Consider the following 15,083-nt stretch of genomic DNA (forward strand, 5'->3'; position numbering starts at 1 on the left):
TGTTTCCTCCCTCCTTCCCGTCTAATTTCCAACAACAGCTCACGCACTCGCGTTTTTCATTTGTCTGATTGCAGCGTTTGTTGTTGTGTTGACCGCTAATACACTCAACCACAAGGAGACGAGGTTTTGGTCCGTGTGTAATTTAAGGCGTGTTTCTCCAGCTCGTTAGTTGCTTTAATGCAAAGAGGCCGCCGCTTGCAGTAGGTTACACACTGACGCCCATCCCTCCTCCAGCCTCACACTAGTACACACACACACACACACACACACCCCCACACACACCCACACCCACACACGCACGCACACCCACACACACACACACACACACGCCCACATGCCTGCGGGCTTGTTTATTGAAACCAACGTCAGGTTTCTGGAGGTACTTTCCTTGTATATTTTGTTTTGTTTTGTCTCCTGTCACTGGATCAGTAATATTTGATGTAGTTTGTATTTTTATAGAAACACAACAACATCAAAATGTATTTTGATTTTGTTTCACAGGGGATACAAAAATTGGATTTAAAAAATTGGCATACTTCCACAACGTTAATGGGGTGTAAGTCCAGAAAGGCGGTTAGTTCAGGGTCTTTGACGTGGGGTTCTGTCAGCTGCAGTAGTTTACTCAACTGGGATCTTCTGTTTGTAAAGATCCAAGCAAGCTGGAGGTCAAAGCCATTGGGTGGTCCGAGAGGGGCCTCAACCGAAGCGGCAGAAGCTAATGGCTAGTCTGAGAGAAGTCAAGAACAAACCAGATTTCTACAATCTTAAAAAAAAACTTACTTCCTTCCTAAATATTAGACATGTAACAATCATATTGCACAAGTATCTACGGATAAATCAATGAATATTTTCACAGAAGGAGGTTGGAGGTGATGAACCATCAGTGGTCTTTTTGGGTGAAATGCGTTCTGAGAAACCCACATTTCTCAGTCATTTTTCTTGTTTGTTTATCTTTGGTTATTTTTATTCATTTGATCAGCACAGCTGTCAACATCTGTTTTGTGCTCCACATTTGATTTATTTCAGGTTTCTCGTATATTTTACAAAGGAAGATTGTCGGCGCCACGCTGCTTCCCGCCTGCATTTTCTGCATAAATAATTATCGACTGGTGTACTAACGCTACGATACAAGCGTGGTGATTGTCTGAAAGTTCTTAAAATTGTATTTGCAAAAACTCAAATTGACCTTCCAGAAACGGTTAATCTGGACTTATACTAAACAGAGAGGATTTGTGCTCTGCAAGTGAAATTTGAACTTTGTTGGGATCTAGAAACAGGCATGGGAACAGGCAGGACTATGAGACAAGTGAAAATTTAAAGAAATCTTCAAAAAACAGGCACAGCGACCATGGAAACCAACAAATGAATCAAGCGAAGAATGAACAAAAATGAGTGTAAATACTAGGAGTACTGGTTGGTTCAACAATGAACAGGTGAGTCTGATTAACTGAATAAGATGCAACCGCAGTCGATCATAAACTGAAGCTTGGAGGGAGAAGGGTTATAAATGTTTGTCCCTTAACACCAGCCAGCAGATCACATGGTAAAATGTCCCAATGAGGAGATTATTTCCTAAATGCATGGTTGGGTTTGCTGACAGAGAAAAATTGCCGATGATGTGTCGGAGCAATGTTTCATTTTTATGTCATCGACTGCTGTCATTGTCAATTTACACGACTCAGAAAATAAATCAGCAGGGATCACACGCTAGTCTATAATTTATCATGCTCAGCCAATTCTTTGGCATCATTCGACATTTAAGACACATTTCTTTTTAATCTTGGGGCCCAAAGATCTGTTTTAAAGTACCTTTAAAATGACGCATTTTCGCTGATGACAACATTACAACCAGGGTACTTTTCTTCCCGCCCCTCTTTTTATACCTGCATCTAGAATATTACAGGCGAGTTAAAAACCACTGACAGCAATGTTTTTCTTCTGGCCTATTTCCCCGTAAACATCACCTCCAACAAGACTCAAAGGTGTGAAGTGGTGGAGCATTGTGTCGCTGCCAGACCTTACAGCACACCTGTTTCACAATTTCCCTGGATATTTGCAGCAACAATTTACATTATGCAGACACAATGATCTGTTCAATGTGGTGATACTTGACTTCCGTTAAAGGTCTCCATCTGTGCAGTGCATGTGGTGGGGGATTTTAAGAATGGCTCCTTTGTTGTGTGTTGTTCGTGTTTTTTTTTTTGTTTTTTTTTACCAGCGTGCGGAAGATGGAGCCATGAGAGTAGGAGGCTAATGATGGGGAAAATAGAAGAGGAGAAACCCAGAGAACAGCACTGATGTACTGGGTAAAAAAAAAAAGAGATAATAACTGTTCTCCATGCATAAAACAACTACTTTATGAGCCAGCTGGCCACACAGAGACAATAATCAGTCAACATTTTCTTTGTTTTCCAACCTGACTTCCTTTTGATCTGCCCGATTTCTTTCATCTATTTTATGTCATCTGTAACAACTTCTCATCCTTCCTACTTTCTTATCTATAAGCCGATCACATTGGATGCTCTTATCTATGTTGTCCTGGTAATATCCGTTTGCCATCTCTTGCTTTTTTCAACCTCTTGTCATCAAACAATGGTCAAATCAAAGGCACCAATCTTTGGCGAACATGGTGGTGTGATGGTATGGGAATGAGTGCATACTTTCTTCATCTATGTGCACGAGACAGAAAACCTCTGGAGGCTGATTAAAAGACAACAATACTCTCAGAGAAATTTTATTTTCACATCATGTAGTCACTTGACAGACAACACAATATTGGCACTTTCTTCTAAGCAAAAACAACAATACAAAATAGATCAAGCTCTGATGAACATCTAGCAGTCTCTTATGTACATTGGAACCACCCTCCTGGAGGAGAACGTGTAGGTGAGGGGAAGAGAGAATGCGTCTGTCTATTTGATAGGTGAGTCCAGAATCTCCTCATACTCCTCCCTCTGGCGCCGTCCCGCACCTCGAGAGGGCAGCAACTTCATTGCCACCAGCCACCCGACGCTCAGCACGATCATCACGTTCCCCACAACTTCTGGAGCGGTGGGAGCCAGAGGGAGTAGGGCCAAATGCAGGAACATGGCTACAGGCACCTCCAAGCTCTGCGAGGCGGAGACCAGAGCTGGGTGGAGTCGGGTGAGAGCATGTGTCATTCCCAGGAACGCTGCTATAGAGCAGGCAACTAAGCCCAGGACAAGGCCCCATGCTGGTAAACTCATAGGCCAAGACCAGCCCTCCTGGAGCAGGATCATAGTAGCTGGGGTGAGCAGGCAACCAGTCCAACTCACAGTGAACAAGGCAGTGCCAACTCCCACTCTGTCTTTCAGTGAGCGATACCCAACCAGCGCCAGGGCCATCCACAATCCCGCTAGTGCCGAAAGAGACCATCCGAAGGCGCCTCTCCAGAATGTGACCGGGTCGACTGGTGCGTCTTCATAGCTCTCATCTGCCGTGGGAAGCAACACAAGACCCAATCCGCACAGGCCAGCGGCTAAAGTTATCCCATCAGCCAGTCCCAGCTTTTCCTCCAGAAGCAGGAAGGCAAGGGTTGCTGACAGAGCGGTGGTTGCCAGTCGCCAAGTTGTTGCACCATTTTCAGAGGAGGCGAAAGTTAAAGAGGAGTATGCACAACAGAGGGAGAGTGAGTACGCAATGCCGTAACAGAGCAGACGTAGCCGATATCCTTCTGGTCCAAACGGGTTCTCCGCCCTGTGCAGTGGGACTGCCACTGACAGAAGCTGGATGACAGACCTCACCAAGAGAAGAAACAGGGGTCCAAGGCCAAAGCGTTCAGAGGCCAGGCGGGTCAGGGCAATCAGGCAGCCGTGTGCAAGCGCCGCACCGAGCAGCCCCAACCAGGTGAGCCGAGACGCAGACACAGACGCTTCACCGAAACTGGCCAGCTGTTCTCCAACCCCTTTCCCAGATCCCTTCACTGCTTTGGCTCCCAGCTCACTCCCCTCTGCTCCCCCAGTGGCTTGAAGTTTATGAGCTGTGTCCTTGTCTTTGGAGCCAAACAACGTCAAGGGCCACCTCTTGCTCTCCGTGAGCCGTTTCCTGTCGGATGTCTCCTCCAAGAATGAGCCAAAGTCCTCGAATGATGGGGCATCGTCATACCCCTCGTCGCCTGGTTGGGGGAAATGGGTGTGTATTCCAGGTTGGGGACTGTAGGGAGTCTGCGTGGCATACTTGGCTGTGACTGTGTGAGGGTGGATCTTCACTCTCTTCTTGGAGCCACTCAGAAGGTGAGCTGACTCCATTTTTAAAAAATAAAACCTCAGAGATGATGTACACCTGCGGGAGAAGCAGAAACGTTTTAGTACTCCACACACTAACTTCTTTTGTTTTTTTGTTGTTTTTTTTAACATAGACCCCTACAAATCCTCCCACTCCTTTCTTCGTCATGTTGTTTCTCCCTGGGATCCAGCTTGATATCTCATATATCTTTAATATCCGTGATAATAATAGCAGTGACTCACATTTCCCAATGTTTCCCTGCAGTTTGCTACCAAATGCAAAGTGGGCTTTACACAAATCCCCAGCTTAACCACGTTTCCCATGCAATCAGACACATTACATCCACAGTAAATGAATTAAGCAGAACACTGATTGTCTTATCAGGCCAATTTCTCTTCTTGGGTAACATAACCTTCAAGTATCTGCTGGTGATGGGAGTTATATAAGCAAGGCTTTTGAGCCTCCTGTCTTTTCATCTTTGTGTAATAACTTTTTCTCCCTCTTTTATTTTTTTACCACTGATTCTAACACGCTGATTGTAAAATAAAAACACATATACTCACTTAAGTCATACAACCAGCGCTACAGAAAACCTTATTTCTTCCCTATCTAGTTTCGATGTCTGTCTTATGCCGTGATGCCTTGCAAATGTCGGACTCACAATGGCCTTGCACATATTATGTGGCACTTCTTCACTGCCGCATTTCAGGCAGAAAAACACTCAGAAACCCGTCGGGTCGATCTTGGCGTTTTAAGCAGTTTCCTATAATAACACAACATTTAGTCCTACTGACAAAAAGTGGGCTTTTTGTGTTTCTTTTGTGTGTTTCCTACATACAAAACACATCTTTCAAATAACACGGCTCTGTATGTACAATTTTTCTTTAAATGAAGAACTGGAAAAACATTGAGGGAAGTGTAGCACCGGTATCAAACCGCTAACTGCGCCACTGGACCAGTTCTAGGCTCTAAGGAGTGGGGAGCAAGAATGACAACACCAGAGACCGCTGCTTTAAGTGAAACAAGCCGGCAATTTACTGAATATAAAACACACAAATAAGATACCATAACTAATTAAGTAAATAAATAAATAAATATATTGCAGGTTCTTAATAAGGAAGCAAATAAAAATGAAAAGGGAAAAAAAAGAAGTAAATAAAGAGTATATCACCTTTTCTTTTCACTCTTTAGTTCACCTAGTTCATTTTAATAAGACTAATCTAATTTAATTAGACTGATCTTTGTTCTCCTATGTTATTTTAGACAGTCTAATTTGAATTAGTTAGACCAGTCTCTTTTATTTCCTATGTTGTATCTATTTTGAGATCCCTATTTTTTCTGAGTTAACTCGTTTTCTTTCTTTTACAGGTGAGAAAATACCTCAAACACAATCAAATCAAAATAAATTACAATTGTTCAAATCATACTCAAAGATATAACATATAGAAACCAAAGTATATCACTTTAAATTCGAGTACAACCCGAATATGAAATCAGCTATTCAGTTCGATGAAAAAATCTTAGTTGACTCGATCCAAACAAAAAATAATAATTCAATAAATTATCAGTTCTGTTCAGTTCGGTTCAGTTCGTCCTGGCAGCGAATTACCACACGCAGGAGAGTCCTTCCTTAATGTGATGGAGAAGGTGAATTGAATGTCTGGGTCTGGCTCGCCATCCTGAATCCCGTCCGTGAATCCCGTCCATGAATGTGCACGCCGCACACGGTAGACAAATCCTGACTCCGACCGAGCTTCCAACCAAGCAAAAAAACTGACCAAAACCGATTTAGTTTAGCGCTCATAAAATTCCCGTCAGTTCCCGACCGGATAGATTATGGTTTTCAAATATAATGTTAACTTTTGTTGTTAACTAATCACTGCGCTTTCCTCTGATTCCTCCTCTGTTCTCTCCCTCCGGGCTGTGTGCTGCGTCACTACGGCGCTGCGTCTGTAACGCTAGTTCCTTAAAGGGGCAGTGACGTTATTTTCTGTCTACAGGTATTTAATCAACTATTTATATCAGATTTTAATGTGGGTTACATCCTCCCCTCTTTACCTAATGCACGTCCCTGTGCATTTTTAAAATTACACTGCCATAACTCTAGGGGTTTTTGGAAAGCTAGGTTTTTCAAGGGAGTCTGTAAACACATCACTCAAGGTGTGAAATAAAGACTGAACTACTGTCACCAACGGATTTCCTAGCTCAGGATAAGTCAGTCTCTTAATCGGTTTTCTGTCTCTAACAGGTCTTCCTGAACAGTCTCTTTCGGTCTGATGGTTCACTTGACTCAGATCACTTGTGTTTTCTTTGCTCGCCTGACCAGGTTCAGTAGAAGGATGGACGTTATCCACATCTTTCTCAGGTAGGTTTCTAATTTCCTGTTCAGCGATTGAGTTTCTCTCCTCAGGGGTAATTGAGTCATCTTTTCCAAAATCAGGTAAGTTTAGGTCATAAGTTTCTACTGGAGCGTCCTCGGGGAAAGCTTTGGCTACGTCTGAAGGATCTTGCTCAACAGCAGGCAAGTCAGGTTCGGGTTCAATCCTTTCAGGCAAGTATTCCATAGGTTCGGAAGTTGAGACGAAACCTAGTGTTTCTACTGTTAGGTTTCTTTGATAATGATATTCCTCAGAATCAGATTGGGATTCATTCCCATCAGCTCCATTTGATGTGTCATTTTCAGACACAATGTGGCCGAGGTACTTTACAGAAGTTTGGAAGAACTTGCATTTCTCTGGTGACAGTTTCAAGCCAAACTCTTTCAATCGGTTGAGCACACGCATCAACCTTTCCTCGTGCTCCTCCAATGTAGAGGAGAAGATGATTAGGTCATCCAGGAAGACTAGGGCTTGCTTCAAATTCAACTCTCCCATGCAACGCTCCATAAGTCTCTGGAACGTGCTAGGGGCGTTGGTTATCCCCTGAGGCATTCTGTTGAATTCGAAGAATCCTAGAGGACAGACGAATGCGGTTTTGTGTTTGTCTGCTTCCTCCATCTCTATTTGATAGAAGCCTGATTTGAGATCGAGCACCGAGAACCACCTGGACCCGGTCAATGCTGAGAAGGACTCTTCCAGATTAGGTAAGGCGTATGAATCCTTTACTGTTTGTGTGTTCAATTTTCTGTAATCTATGCAAAGTCTGACATCGCCGTTCTTTTTCCGAACAACTACGATCGGCGAGGAGAAAGGTGACTCTGATTCACGGATGACTTCTGCATCGAGGAGTTGCTGGAGATGGGTACGCACAGCCTCTATATCCTGCGGATGTATAGGTCTTGGCCTATGTTTGAACGGCGTCTCATCACTGAGAGTTATATGGTGTTTGATTTTGTCAGTGCGCCCAAAGTCAAGCTCGTGCACTGCAAACACCTCTGGCATGGAACTCAATTTCTTTGTTATCCTCTCTTTCCACTCGTTGGGTACAGGGGAATCAGTAAAGTCAAAATTGAGGCTTGGTTTTTGGTCAGGTTTTATTGGAGAGTCTGAATTAGGGGTCTTGACAGGTTGAACACTCTTGACAGCATGTATCTCTGCTATCACGGTTTTTGAGGACAGGGTGATGTCATGCTGTGACTCGTTTTTAAGCATGACTGGTATGCAGCGTGATAGCTTTGGTGATAGACTTACCAGGCTATCTGTCACCAGGATGCCACCAGGTAGGGACGATGACTTTGGTGACTCTACCATCACCCACCTTCCAACTTCAGATGTTCTGCAGCTCACTGATCCTTGAATTACTTTGGTCTGTCCAGCTGGAATGGTCTTGAGGTCTCTACTATTAAGCCTCACCTCTCCCAGGCTGGAACCAACAGACTGTTTTTTCTGGATTTCAAGGGTCTTTAAGACTACTTTGTAGCCATAGGGAAGAGATTCGAAGTTCTGAGGTGAAATCTCCTCATACTTTTCATAGAGAATATCCAAAGTATTTGTGCCTATAAGCACTGATGATAACGTGGAGCGCATGTCAGGTACAACTAATACTAGCGTAGGTACCTCGATGTCGACTCCAAGCAAGCTCTTTGGGAATCTGATGGTGGCCTCAACATAGCCAAGATAAGGGACGCTTTGACCGTTGGCTCCTTCCACTTCAAGCAGGTCGTTCAAGGAATTGAGAGGCAAGTGAGACAAGTTCTCTAGATAGAAGGAGTTGGGGATCGTTGTTACTTGGGAGCCTGAATCCAACAAGCAACTACAGTCTTTGTCAGCTATGGTCACTTGTGCGGTGCACTTGGCTCCAATCAGCCCTTTTGGCAAGGTCACTGACTGTCTCTGTGTGTGAGAGTACACATGGGCTCTGTGCAGCTTCTTTTTGGGACACTTTTCCTGTGTTCCAGTCCCTGTTTGTCCCACAACCGGAACTGGGTCTAGTTTAAAGGATCAGGCTTTGAAGTGCCATGTTGACTGTCCCATGCTAACTGCTTTTCTTTTAGCTGCTTGTTCTTCCTAGCCACAAGAGATGGGTTCGGCTCACTTTCACACTGGGGCTTAATGTGCCCATCCTCTCCACATCTAAAGCAATACCAGGGCCTTGGTCTATTGCTTGTGGTGTTGTTTGCATTTCGGCTGTGGGGTTGCAGCCTTTGAGATGTATGAGTGATAGCTGGGGAATGTGTGTTAACTGTTTGGGGAGCTAGTGGTCTGACAGCTGATTTAGCTTTTCTACTGTCTTTCTGTGCGATACGTGTGAGCTGGGACTGTAGATCAGTTATTTGTTTCTTTAAGTCTTGTATTTCAGACCTGTGATCAGGAGCTGGCTGAGATGAGCTGCAGCCTTCTTCACTCTGCACATAAACACCTTGATAATGAGAAGACACTTTTGGCTTTGAAACATTGAAGTGCTGTTTCATGCGTAAAGCTTTGGAAGAACGTTTATCTTCTGCTGTGCGGAGTAACAGGAGAAGTTCAGCAAAGGTGGGTGGCTTCTGCTTCTTTTGTTCTAGCTGTAGTTCAGCTATCAAGATGTTATCCCAGCAGCCTCTGACAAATTGTCTGAGAAGGTGCCGGTTAAGGTCGTTTGCAGTTACGCCTCCCCTTCTGAGGGTGGTACTCAACATCACCTGCAGCCGTTGTAGATAAGCTGAAGGTTTTTCGCCATTATCCTGCATTGTGTTGAGATACTTTGCAAAGAGGTCATCTCCATCCTCGACTGTGCCGAAAGCAGAGTCCAAGATCTCCAAGTATGCATCAAGAGGAGAATCAGGTGTCAGGTGCCTCACAATATCAAGGGCGGGTGATAAGAGACTTTCGAGAAGTTTTCGTGACTTGTAAAGATCAGACTGTGTTGTATCTTTAAGAAGAAGTTCCACATTGGAGCGCCATGTCTCATAATCCACTTCACTGTTGGGACGTGGGAAACGCCCAGAGAAGGGTCTGAGTCTCAAGGAAGTGTGCACTTGCAGAGCAGAGTCTTCATTTCTCACTATGTGCTCAACAATTACTTTTTGTATGTCAGGTGGATTGACATAGGAAAGTTTAAGAGCAGGCTGTGTCTTTTCTTTAGATGGTGTCGTTGGTGGAGACCAACGATGTTGAATATGCTGCTGCAGGGCTATACTGGGAAGGGGGGCTACCTGTACAGCATTTTCAGGGGCATGTTGCTCTGGGGTATCAGGTGAGTTCTGCTCTGCATCTTCATCTTGGGACTCTGAGTGATCTTGATCGAGAGTCTCACCGATGAGGGAGAGCTCTTCTCTGAGGACAGCTGCAAAGTCTTTACCAGTCTGTTTTGCAATGTCCTTTAACTCTGAAAGGTAAGTCTGTGTAGCTGTCTTGCTAGCTACAGGTGTGTAAACATTAGCTAGGGCTCTAATGTGGTAGGTGACATCATTCTTAGTTTTACTGTTAAGCCCATATGGCAATGAAGGTAAAAGAGATTGCATAGCTGCGCCATACACATACTCTACGATAACCTGTTTGGGTGAATCTGGTTCAGTGAGATCTACTGGGATTACTCTTTGAATGGAACCATATTGTCCCAAGAAGTCGCTTAGTTCGTCATCAGTTTCTGTATTGGTCATGCCGCTAACTATGACAGAGTTAGGGATTTTTACATTACTGGTTTGAACGATATCCATGTTTTTAACACTAATAATGCTATACGGTCTCTGGTTTCTAGTTTAAATGCTTTAAGCCACTCCTGGCTGGCTCGCCAAGTTTGTAGCACCGGTATCAAACCGCTAACTGCGCCACTGGACCAGTTCTAGGCTCTAAGGAGTGGGGAGCAAGAATGACAACACCAGAGACCGCTGCTTTAAGTGAAACAAGCCGGCAATTTACTGAATATAAAACACACAAATAAGATACCATAACTAATTAAGTAAATAAATAAATAAATATATTGCAGGTTCTTAATAAGGAAGCAAATAAAAATGAAAAGGGAAAAAAAAGAAGTAAATAAAGAGTATATCACCTTTTCTTTTCACTCTTTAGTTCACCTAGTTCATTTTAATAAGACTAATCTAATTTAATTAGACTGATCTTTGTTCTCCTATGTTATTTTAGACAGTCTAATTTGAATTAGTTAGACCAGTCTCTTTTATTTCCTATGTTGTATCTATTTTGAGATCCCTATTTTTTCTGAGTTAACTCGTTTTCTTTCTTTTACAGGTGAGAAAATACCTCAAACACAATCAAATCAAAATAAATTACAATTGTTCAAATCATACTCAAAGATATAACATATAGAAACCAAAGTATATCACTTTAAATTCGAGTACAACCCGAATATGAAATCAGCTATTCAGTTCGATGAAAAAATCTTAGTTGACTCGATCCAAACAAAAAATAATAATTCAATAAATTATCAGTTCTGTTCAGTTCGGTTCAGTTCGTCCTGGCAGCGAATTACCACACGCAGGAGAGTCCTTCCTTAATGTGATGGAGAAGGTGAATTGAATGTCTGGGTCTGGCTCGCCATCCTGAATCCCGTCCGTGAATCCCGTCCATGAATGTGCACGCCGCACACGGTAGACAAATCCTGACTCCGACCGAGCTTCCAACCAAGCAAAAAAACTGACCAAAACCGATTTAGTTTAGCGCTCATAAAATTCCCGTCAGTTCCCGACCGGATAGATTATGGTTTTCAAATATAATGTTAACTTTTGTTGTTAACTAATCACTGCGCTTTCCTCTGATTCCTCCTCTGTTCTCTCCCTCCGGGCTGTGTGCTGCGTCACTACGGCGCTGCGTCTGTAACGCTAGTTCCTTAAAGGGGCAGTGACGTTATTTTCTGTCTACAGGTATTTAATCAACTATTTATATCAGATTTTAATGTGGGTTACAGAAGCATGTAGAGGGCAGACTATTAACAATTTAACAGACTCCAACGCACCCATGAGCCTGAGCTAGATCAGGCAGATAGAGAAAACACGTGGAGGGATAGACTGAGAGCATCTTAACAATTAAATGTTTTAATTCTGCAAAATTGTGCCACGCGAGTTTTCTCTCCACATAAAGCTGAAAAAATTGATTCTATATCTTAAGATATTTGAATGCGATGCATAAAGAGAAATAGTCTTTTATTCTTAAAGGCTGACATTAAATCAAACTAAACTTTTAAAGTTTTTCATGAGTTTATAGGACAATGTTATTTCTGTTTCATTGTTGCCTTGCAGCTAAAAGGTCCTGCTTTGTTCTGCATGCTAACTTGCATGTTCTCTGAGTGGATGCGTGGGTTTTCTCCAAGTACTTTGGCTTCTTTCCACAGTCCAAACACGTACCTGTTACATCAACTGATCACTCTGAATTGTCCGCAGGTATGATGATGCCCGTGTAAGGTTGTCTGTGCAGAATGTACCCCACCTCTAGCTGAATGACCACTGGAGATATAGGCACCAATCTCACCCACTCCTCACTTCTGTTAATTAAATGCAATACAAATAAGAGGAGTTTAAGTTGAAATTCCTAGTACTTTTGTAGAATTGTGTTTTAAACTGGTGTGACTTGGGATCAAACATATTTAGTATCTCCACGGCCTTCTTGTGGTACATGACGATAGTAGTTATGGTCAAACACTTCCGTTTTATTTTCATCCGAACAAAAGAAATGTCTCCAAAAATTCATGTCTGCCTTTCCTGTGTTTTTCAGTCGATTTTGGAGTAATGACTTCCCCCTCTCTAAATGGCATTTCAGGCCTCGCTGGTACAGGACTCATTTCACTGTGGATAGTAAGCCTCTGTAACCAGCTTCATTGAACATCCTCACAAGATTGTTCACTTTTCTTCTGGGGTTGATGTGAGCATTTTATTCCAAAACCACCTTAATATTTGCCACCTTCTGACATCTGATTTATTTTTGTACCCCCCCCCGCCACCTCCCCCCCAATCATGTTACAACAGAAAATTTTGGTTTGGCTTTGAAATACATCCACCAGTTTACCTCAGTTTAACAGAGATGTTACAAGTTGATCAAAAGCTTAAAATTCCATGTCATCAGGAACATTCCTATATTGCTTAAAAAGCATAATACAGTAATCGTAATCTTCGCAAACTTACGAATTTGAAAGAAAGACATATGTAAAAGTCTCTATTTATTCTGTCAGTTAGAAAATAAATAGAAAGTTGAGAAATCATATCTAACCTAAAAGGGGGAAGATGTAATCTACCTTAGTTTTATGCAGTGAGGAAAAAAATAAAGATTATATGTCCTTTTATCCAGTGTATGTAAGTATCTGGTTCCAACAGTATTTATAACAGGATGAGATTTGCATCTTCTCATGGATGAAATGCATACTTATTAGTATTTGTTGTAATCTATTTCTACAAACTGATAAAAAAAAGAGAGGTTCCTATTTCAGAAGACACTCAAAGCACTCAGTCTCTCACAACTGAGAAAGTTTTTTTTTTCCCCTCCTGTATTTCTTAAAAACGTGCTCTGGGATCCCAACATGTTAGTGGTGCCCCAGCTAATTTCATAATTTCATGTATTCAGTCTGATCTCCATCGTAGCGCAGGGGCGAGGCATCAGTGTGAATTGTGCGTAAAAGCTCAGCTCTTTGACAGATGTGGATGCTCGTACACGAGCCGAGAGGTGCTCTGAACGGCATCCCAACAAATTCACCCTCACACCTGTTTTCACTGGCGGCGACATGAAACCTGATCGGGCCGCAGCGCGAAAAACACACATTGTGCAGGAGGAGATCAGGATGTTCCTGTCTGACTATTCTCTTCACAGTTAGTTACTGTGCTGGGTGATGCAGACTGCCTCTGCAATGCCGCTGTCTTCTACTCGCAAAGCTTGTTTTTGCACCTCACACAACCACATAGGTGAGGTCCTAGGCGTTAGCAGCATACCTTTTACAAACTGAGAGAGCACATACAATGTCTGTATATGCCATTAAGCGACATCCTGTGGACTATTAATAGTCAAGTCAATTTATTTTTATTGCTACTATGAGTAGCACTAAAGCATTTAGTATTTAAGAAGAATAATGCTCAGAATTAAGTATGACTGGAGTTAAATACGGCAGATGAAAAAGTGTATGTGTTTTTTTTTTTTCTCGCTTTGGCGGTGGTGCAAGATTTTTGCTCTCATCTTTATAATTTACTGCATACCTCAAATAACAACTCATCGATTTCAGCTTCCTGGTTTCGCTTTGCATTGACCGTCCGGCGCGTGTGTGCGCACCTGTTATTATTCTGCTTTAAGCTACAGTGACAGCCCACGTCGTAAACCATGACAAATCCTTGAATGGGGGGGGGGGGGGGGGGGGGGGGGAGAAAAGCGCGCCTCCGCATCACTCCGGGCGCGCGCCCTGATCGGTAAAGGGCAGCCAGAATCAATCAAGCAGTCCCGGTGACCTGCCGTGGGTTTATTACAGCAACCCAGATGCGCTGTGAGCATTGCATAAAACACAACTGCGTAATTAAAAAAAAATAAATAAATAAACGCTTCCCAGCATTCACTCACCTACTGTCGCGCGAACCAGGGCTGAACTTCACAAACGGCCCACCTCAGTCATTTAGTGGACGTCTCCCAACGCTTCATCACCTCCTTTTGGCCATTTGTTCTCAGCTTCTCGCTCTTTTCTCCTCTCTCTCTCTCTCTCTCCTCTTTTTTCCGCAGCAGTGATTGTCCTCAGGGACAGAGCGGTGCGCCTCAGCACCTATACTCACACCTCGCTGCACTCCACAGAGAGCAAAAATGTGTTTTATGGGAACCTGCTGACCGCTTTCATCACTATCTGAACACACACATATAGGCGCTTCTGGTCTGGGAGAAAGAGAGAGAGAAAGAGACAGACGGAGGAGGAGGGGGAGAGAGATCTAATCAAAACCTCTGAGCATGCGTCATAGCAGTTGTACCTTGCGTATTTGTGCGTCACCCATTGTGTTTGAATTAATGTGCCTTTCTTTCTTAAAATGTGAATCATTCTTTGGATTTGTTGGGAACAAAATCGGATTTGAAAATGCAGAGCCTTGTAAAAGTATTGGGATGAACTAAAGTGGTAAGACTTCACATGAGGGGATGTGCATAAGACTGACATGACACTGTCATAAGCATGACATAACACCTTCATGAATGTTTTTGAATGTTGTCATGAAGTGTATTTTGGTAAATAATGCAACTCTTAATGCATTAAAAGTTACATTAAAAGTGTCAGCTTAGCATTATTCAGAAAATAATGACATTTTTATGCAAATTTGCATTACATTTTACATTAAAAGTCCATTTAGAGAGTCAACTTTGCATTAAAAGTCAAGATACTGACCTTGGGTGTCAGTATATACCAGATGATACTTCATGACAACAGTAATAAACATTCACAAAGGCTCCTTCGTGTTCATGACAGGCGTTTTGTCATGTTTACGACAGTGTCATGTTGGTCTTATGCACACC

The 15,083-nt window shown here is 42.9% G+C and overlaps 1 protein-coding gene across 1 annotated transcript; it reads right to left on the bottom strand.

Annotated features, from left to right (window-relative positions):
* Positions 1-2,704: 2,704 nt before the first annotated feature.
* Positions 2,705-14,470, bottom strand: slc35g2a (solute carrier family 35 member G2a). Its single transcript, XM_032546608.1, has 2 exons — positions 14,154-14,470; positions 2,705-4,302 (listed from the first exon to the last, which is right to left on the bottom strand). The coding sequence occupies exon 2, from the start codon at positions 4,266-4,268 to the stop codon at positions 2,913-2,915; it is 1,356 nt and encodes a 451-aa protein (XP_032402499.1). The 5' UTR covers positions 4,269-4,302; positions 14,154-14,470; the 3' UTR covers positions 2,705-2,912.
* Positions 14,471-15,083: the final 613 nt, after the last annotated feature.

Source organism: Xiphophorus hellerii, chromosome 19, assembly GCF_003331165.1.
Source record: "Xiphophorus hellerii strain 12219 chromosome 19, Xiphophorus_hellerii-4.1, whole genome shotgun sequence".
NCBI classification, from domain to species: Eukaryota; Metazoa; Chordata; class Actinopteri; order Cyprinodontiformes; family Poeciliidae; genus Xiphophorus; species Xiphophorus hellerii.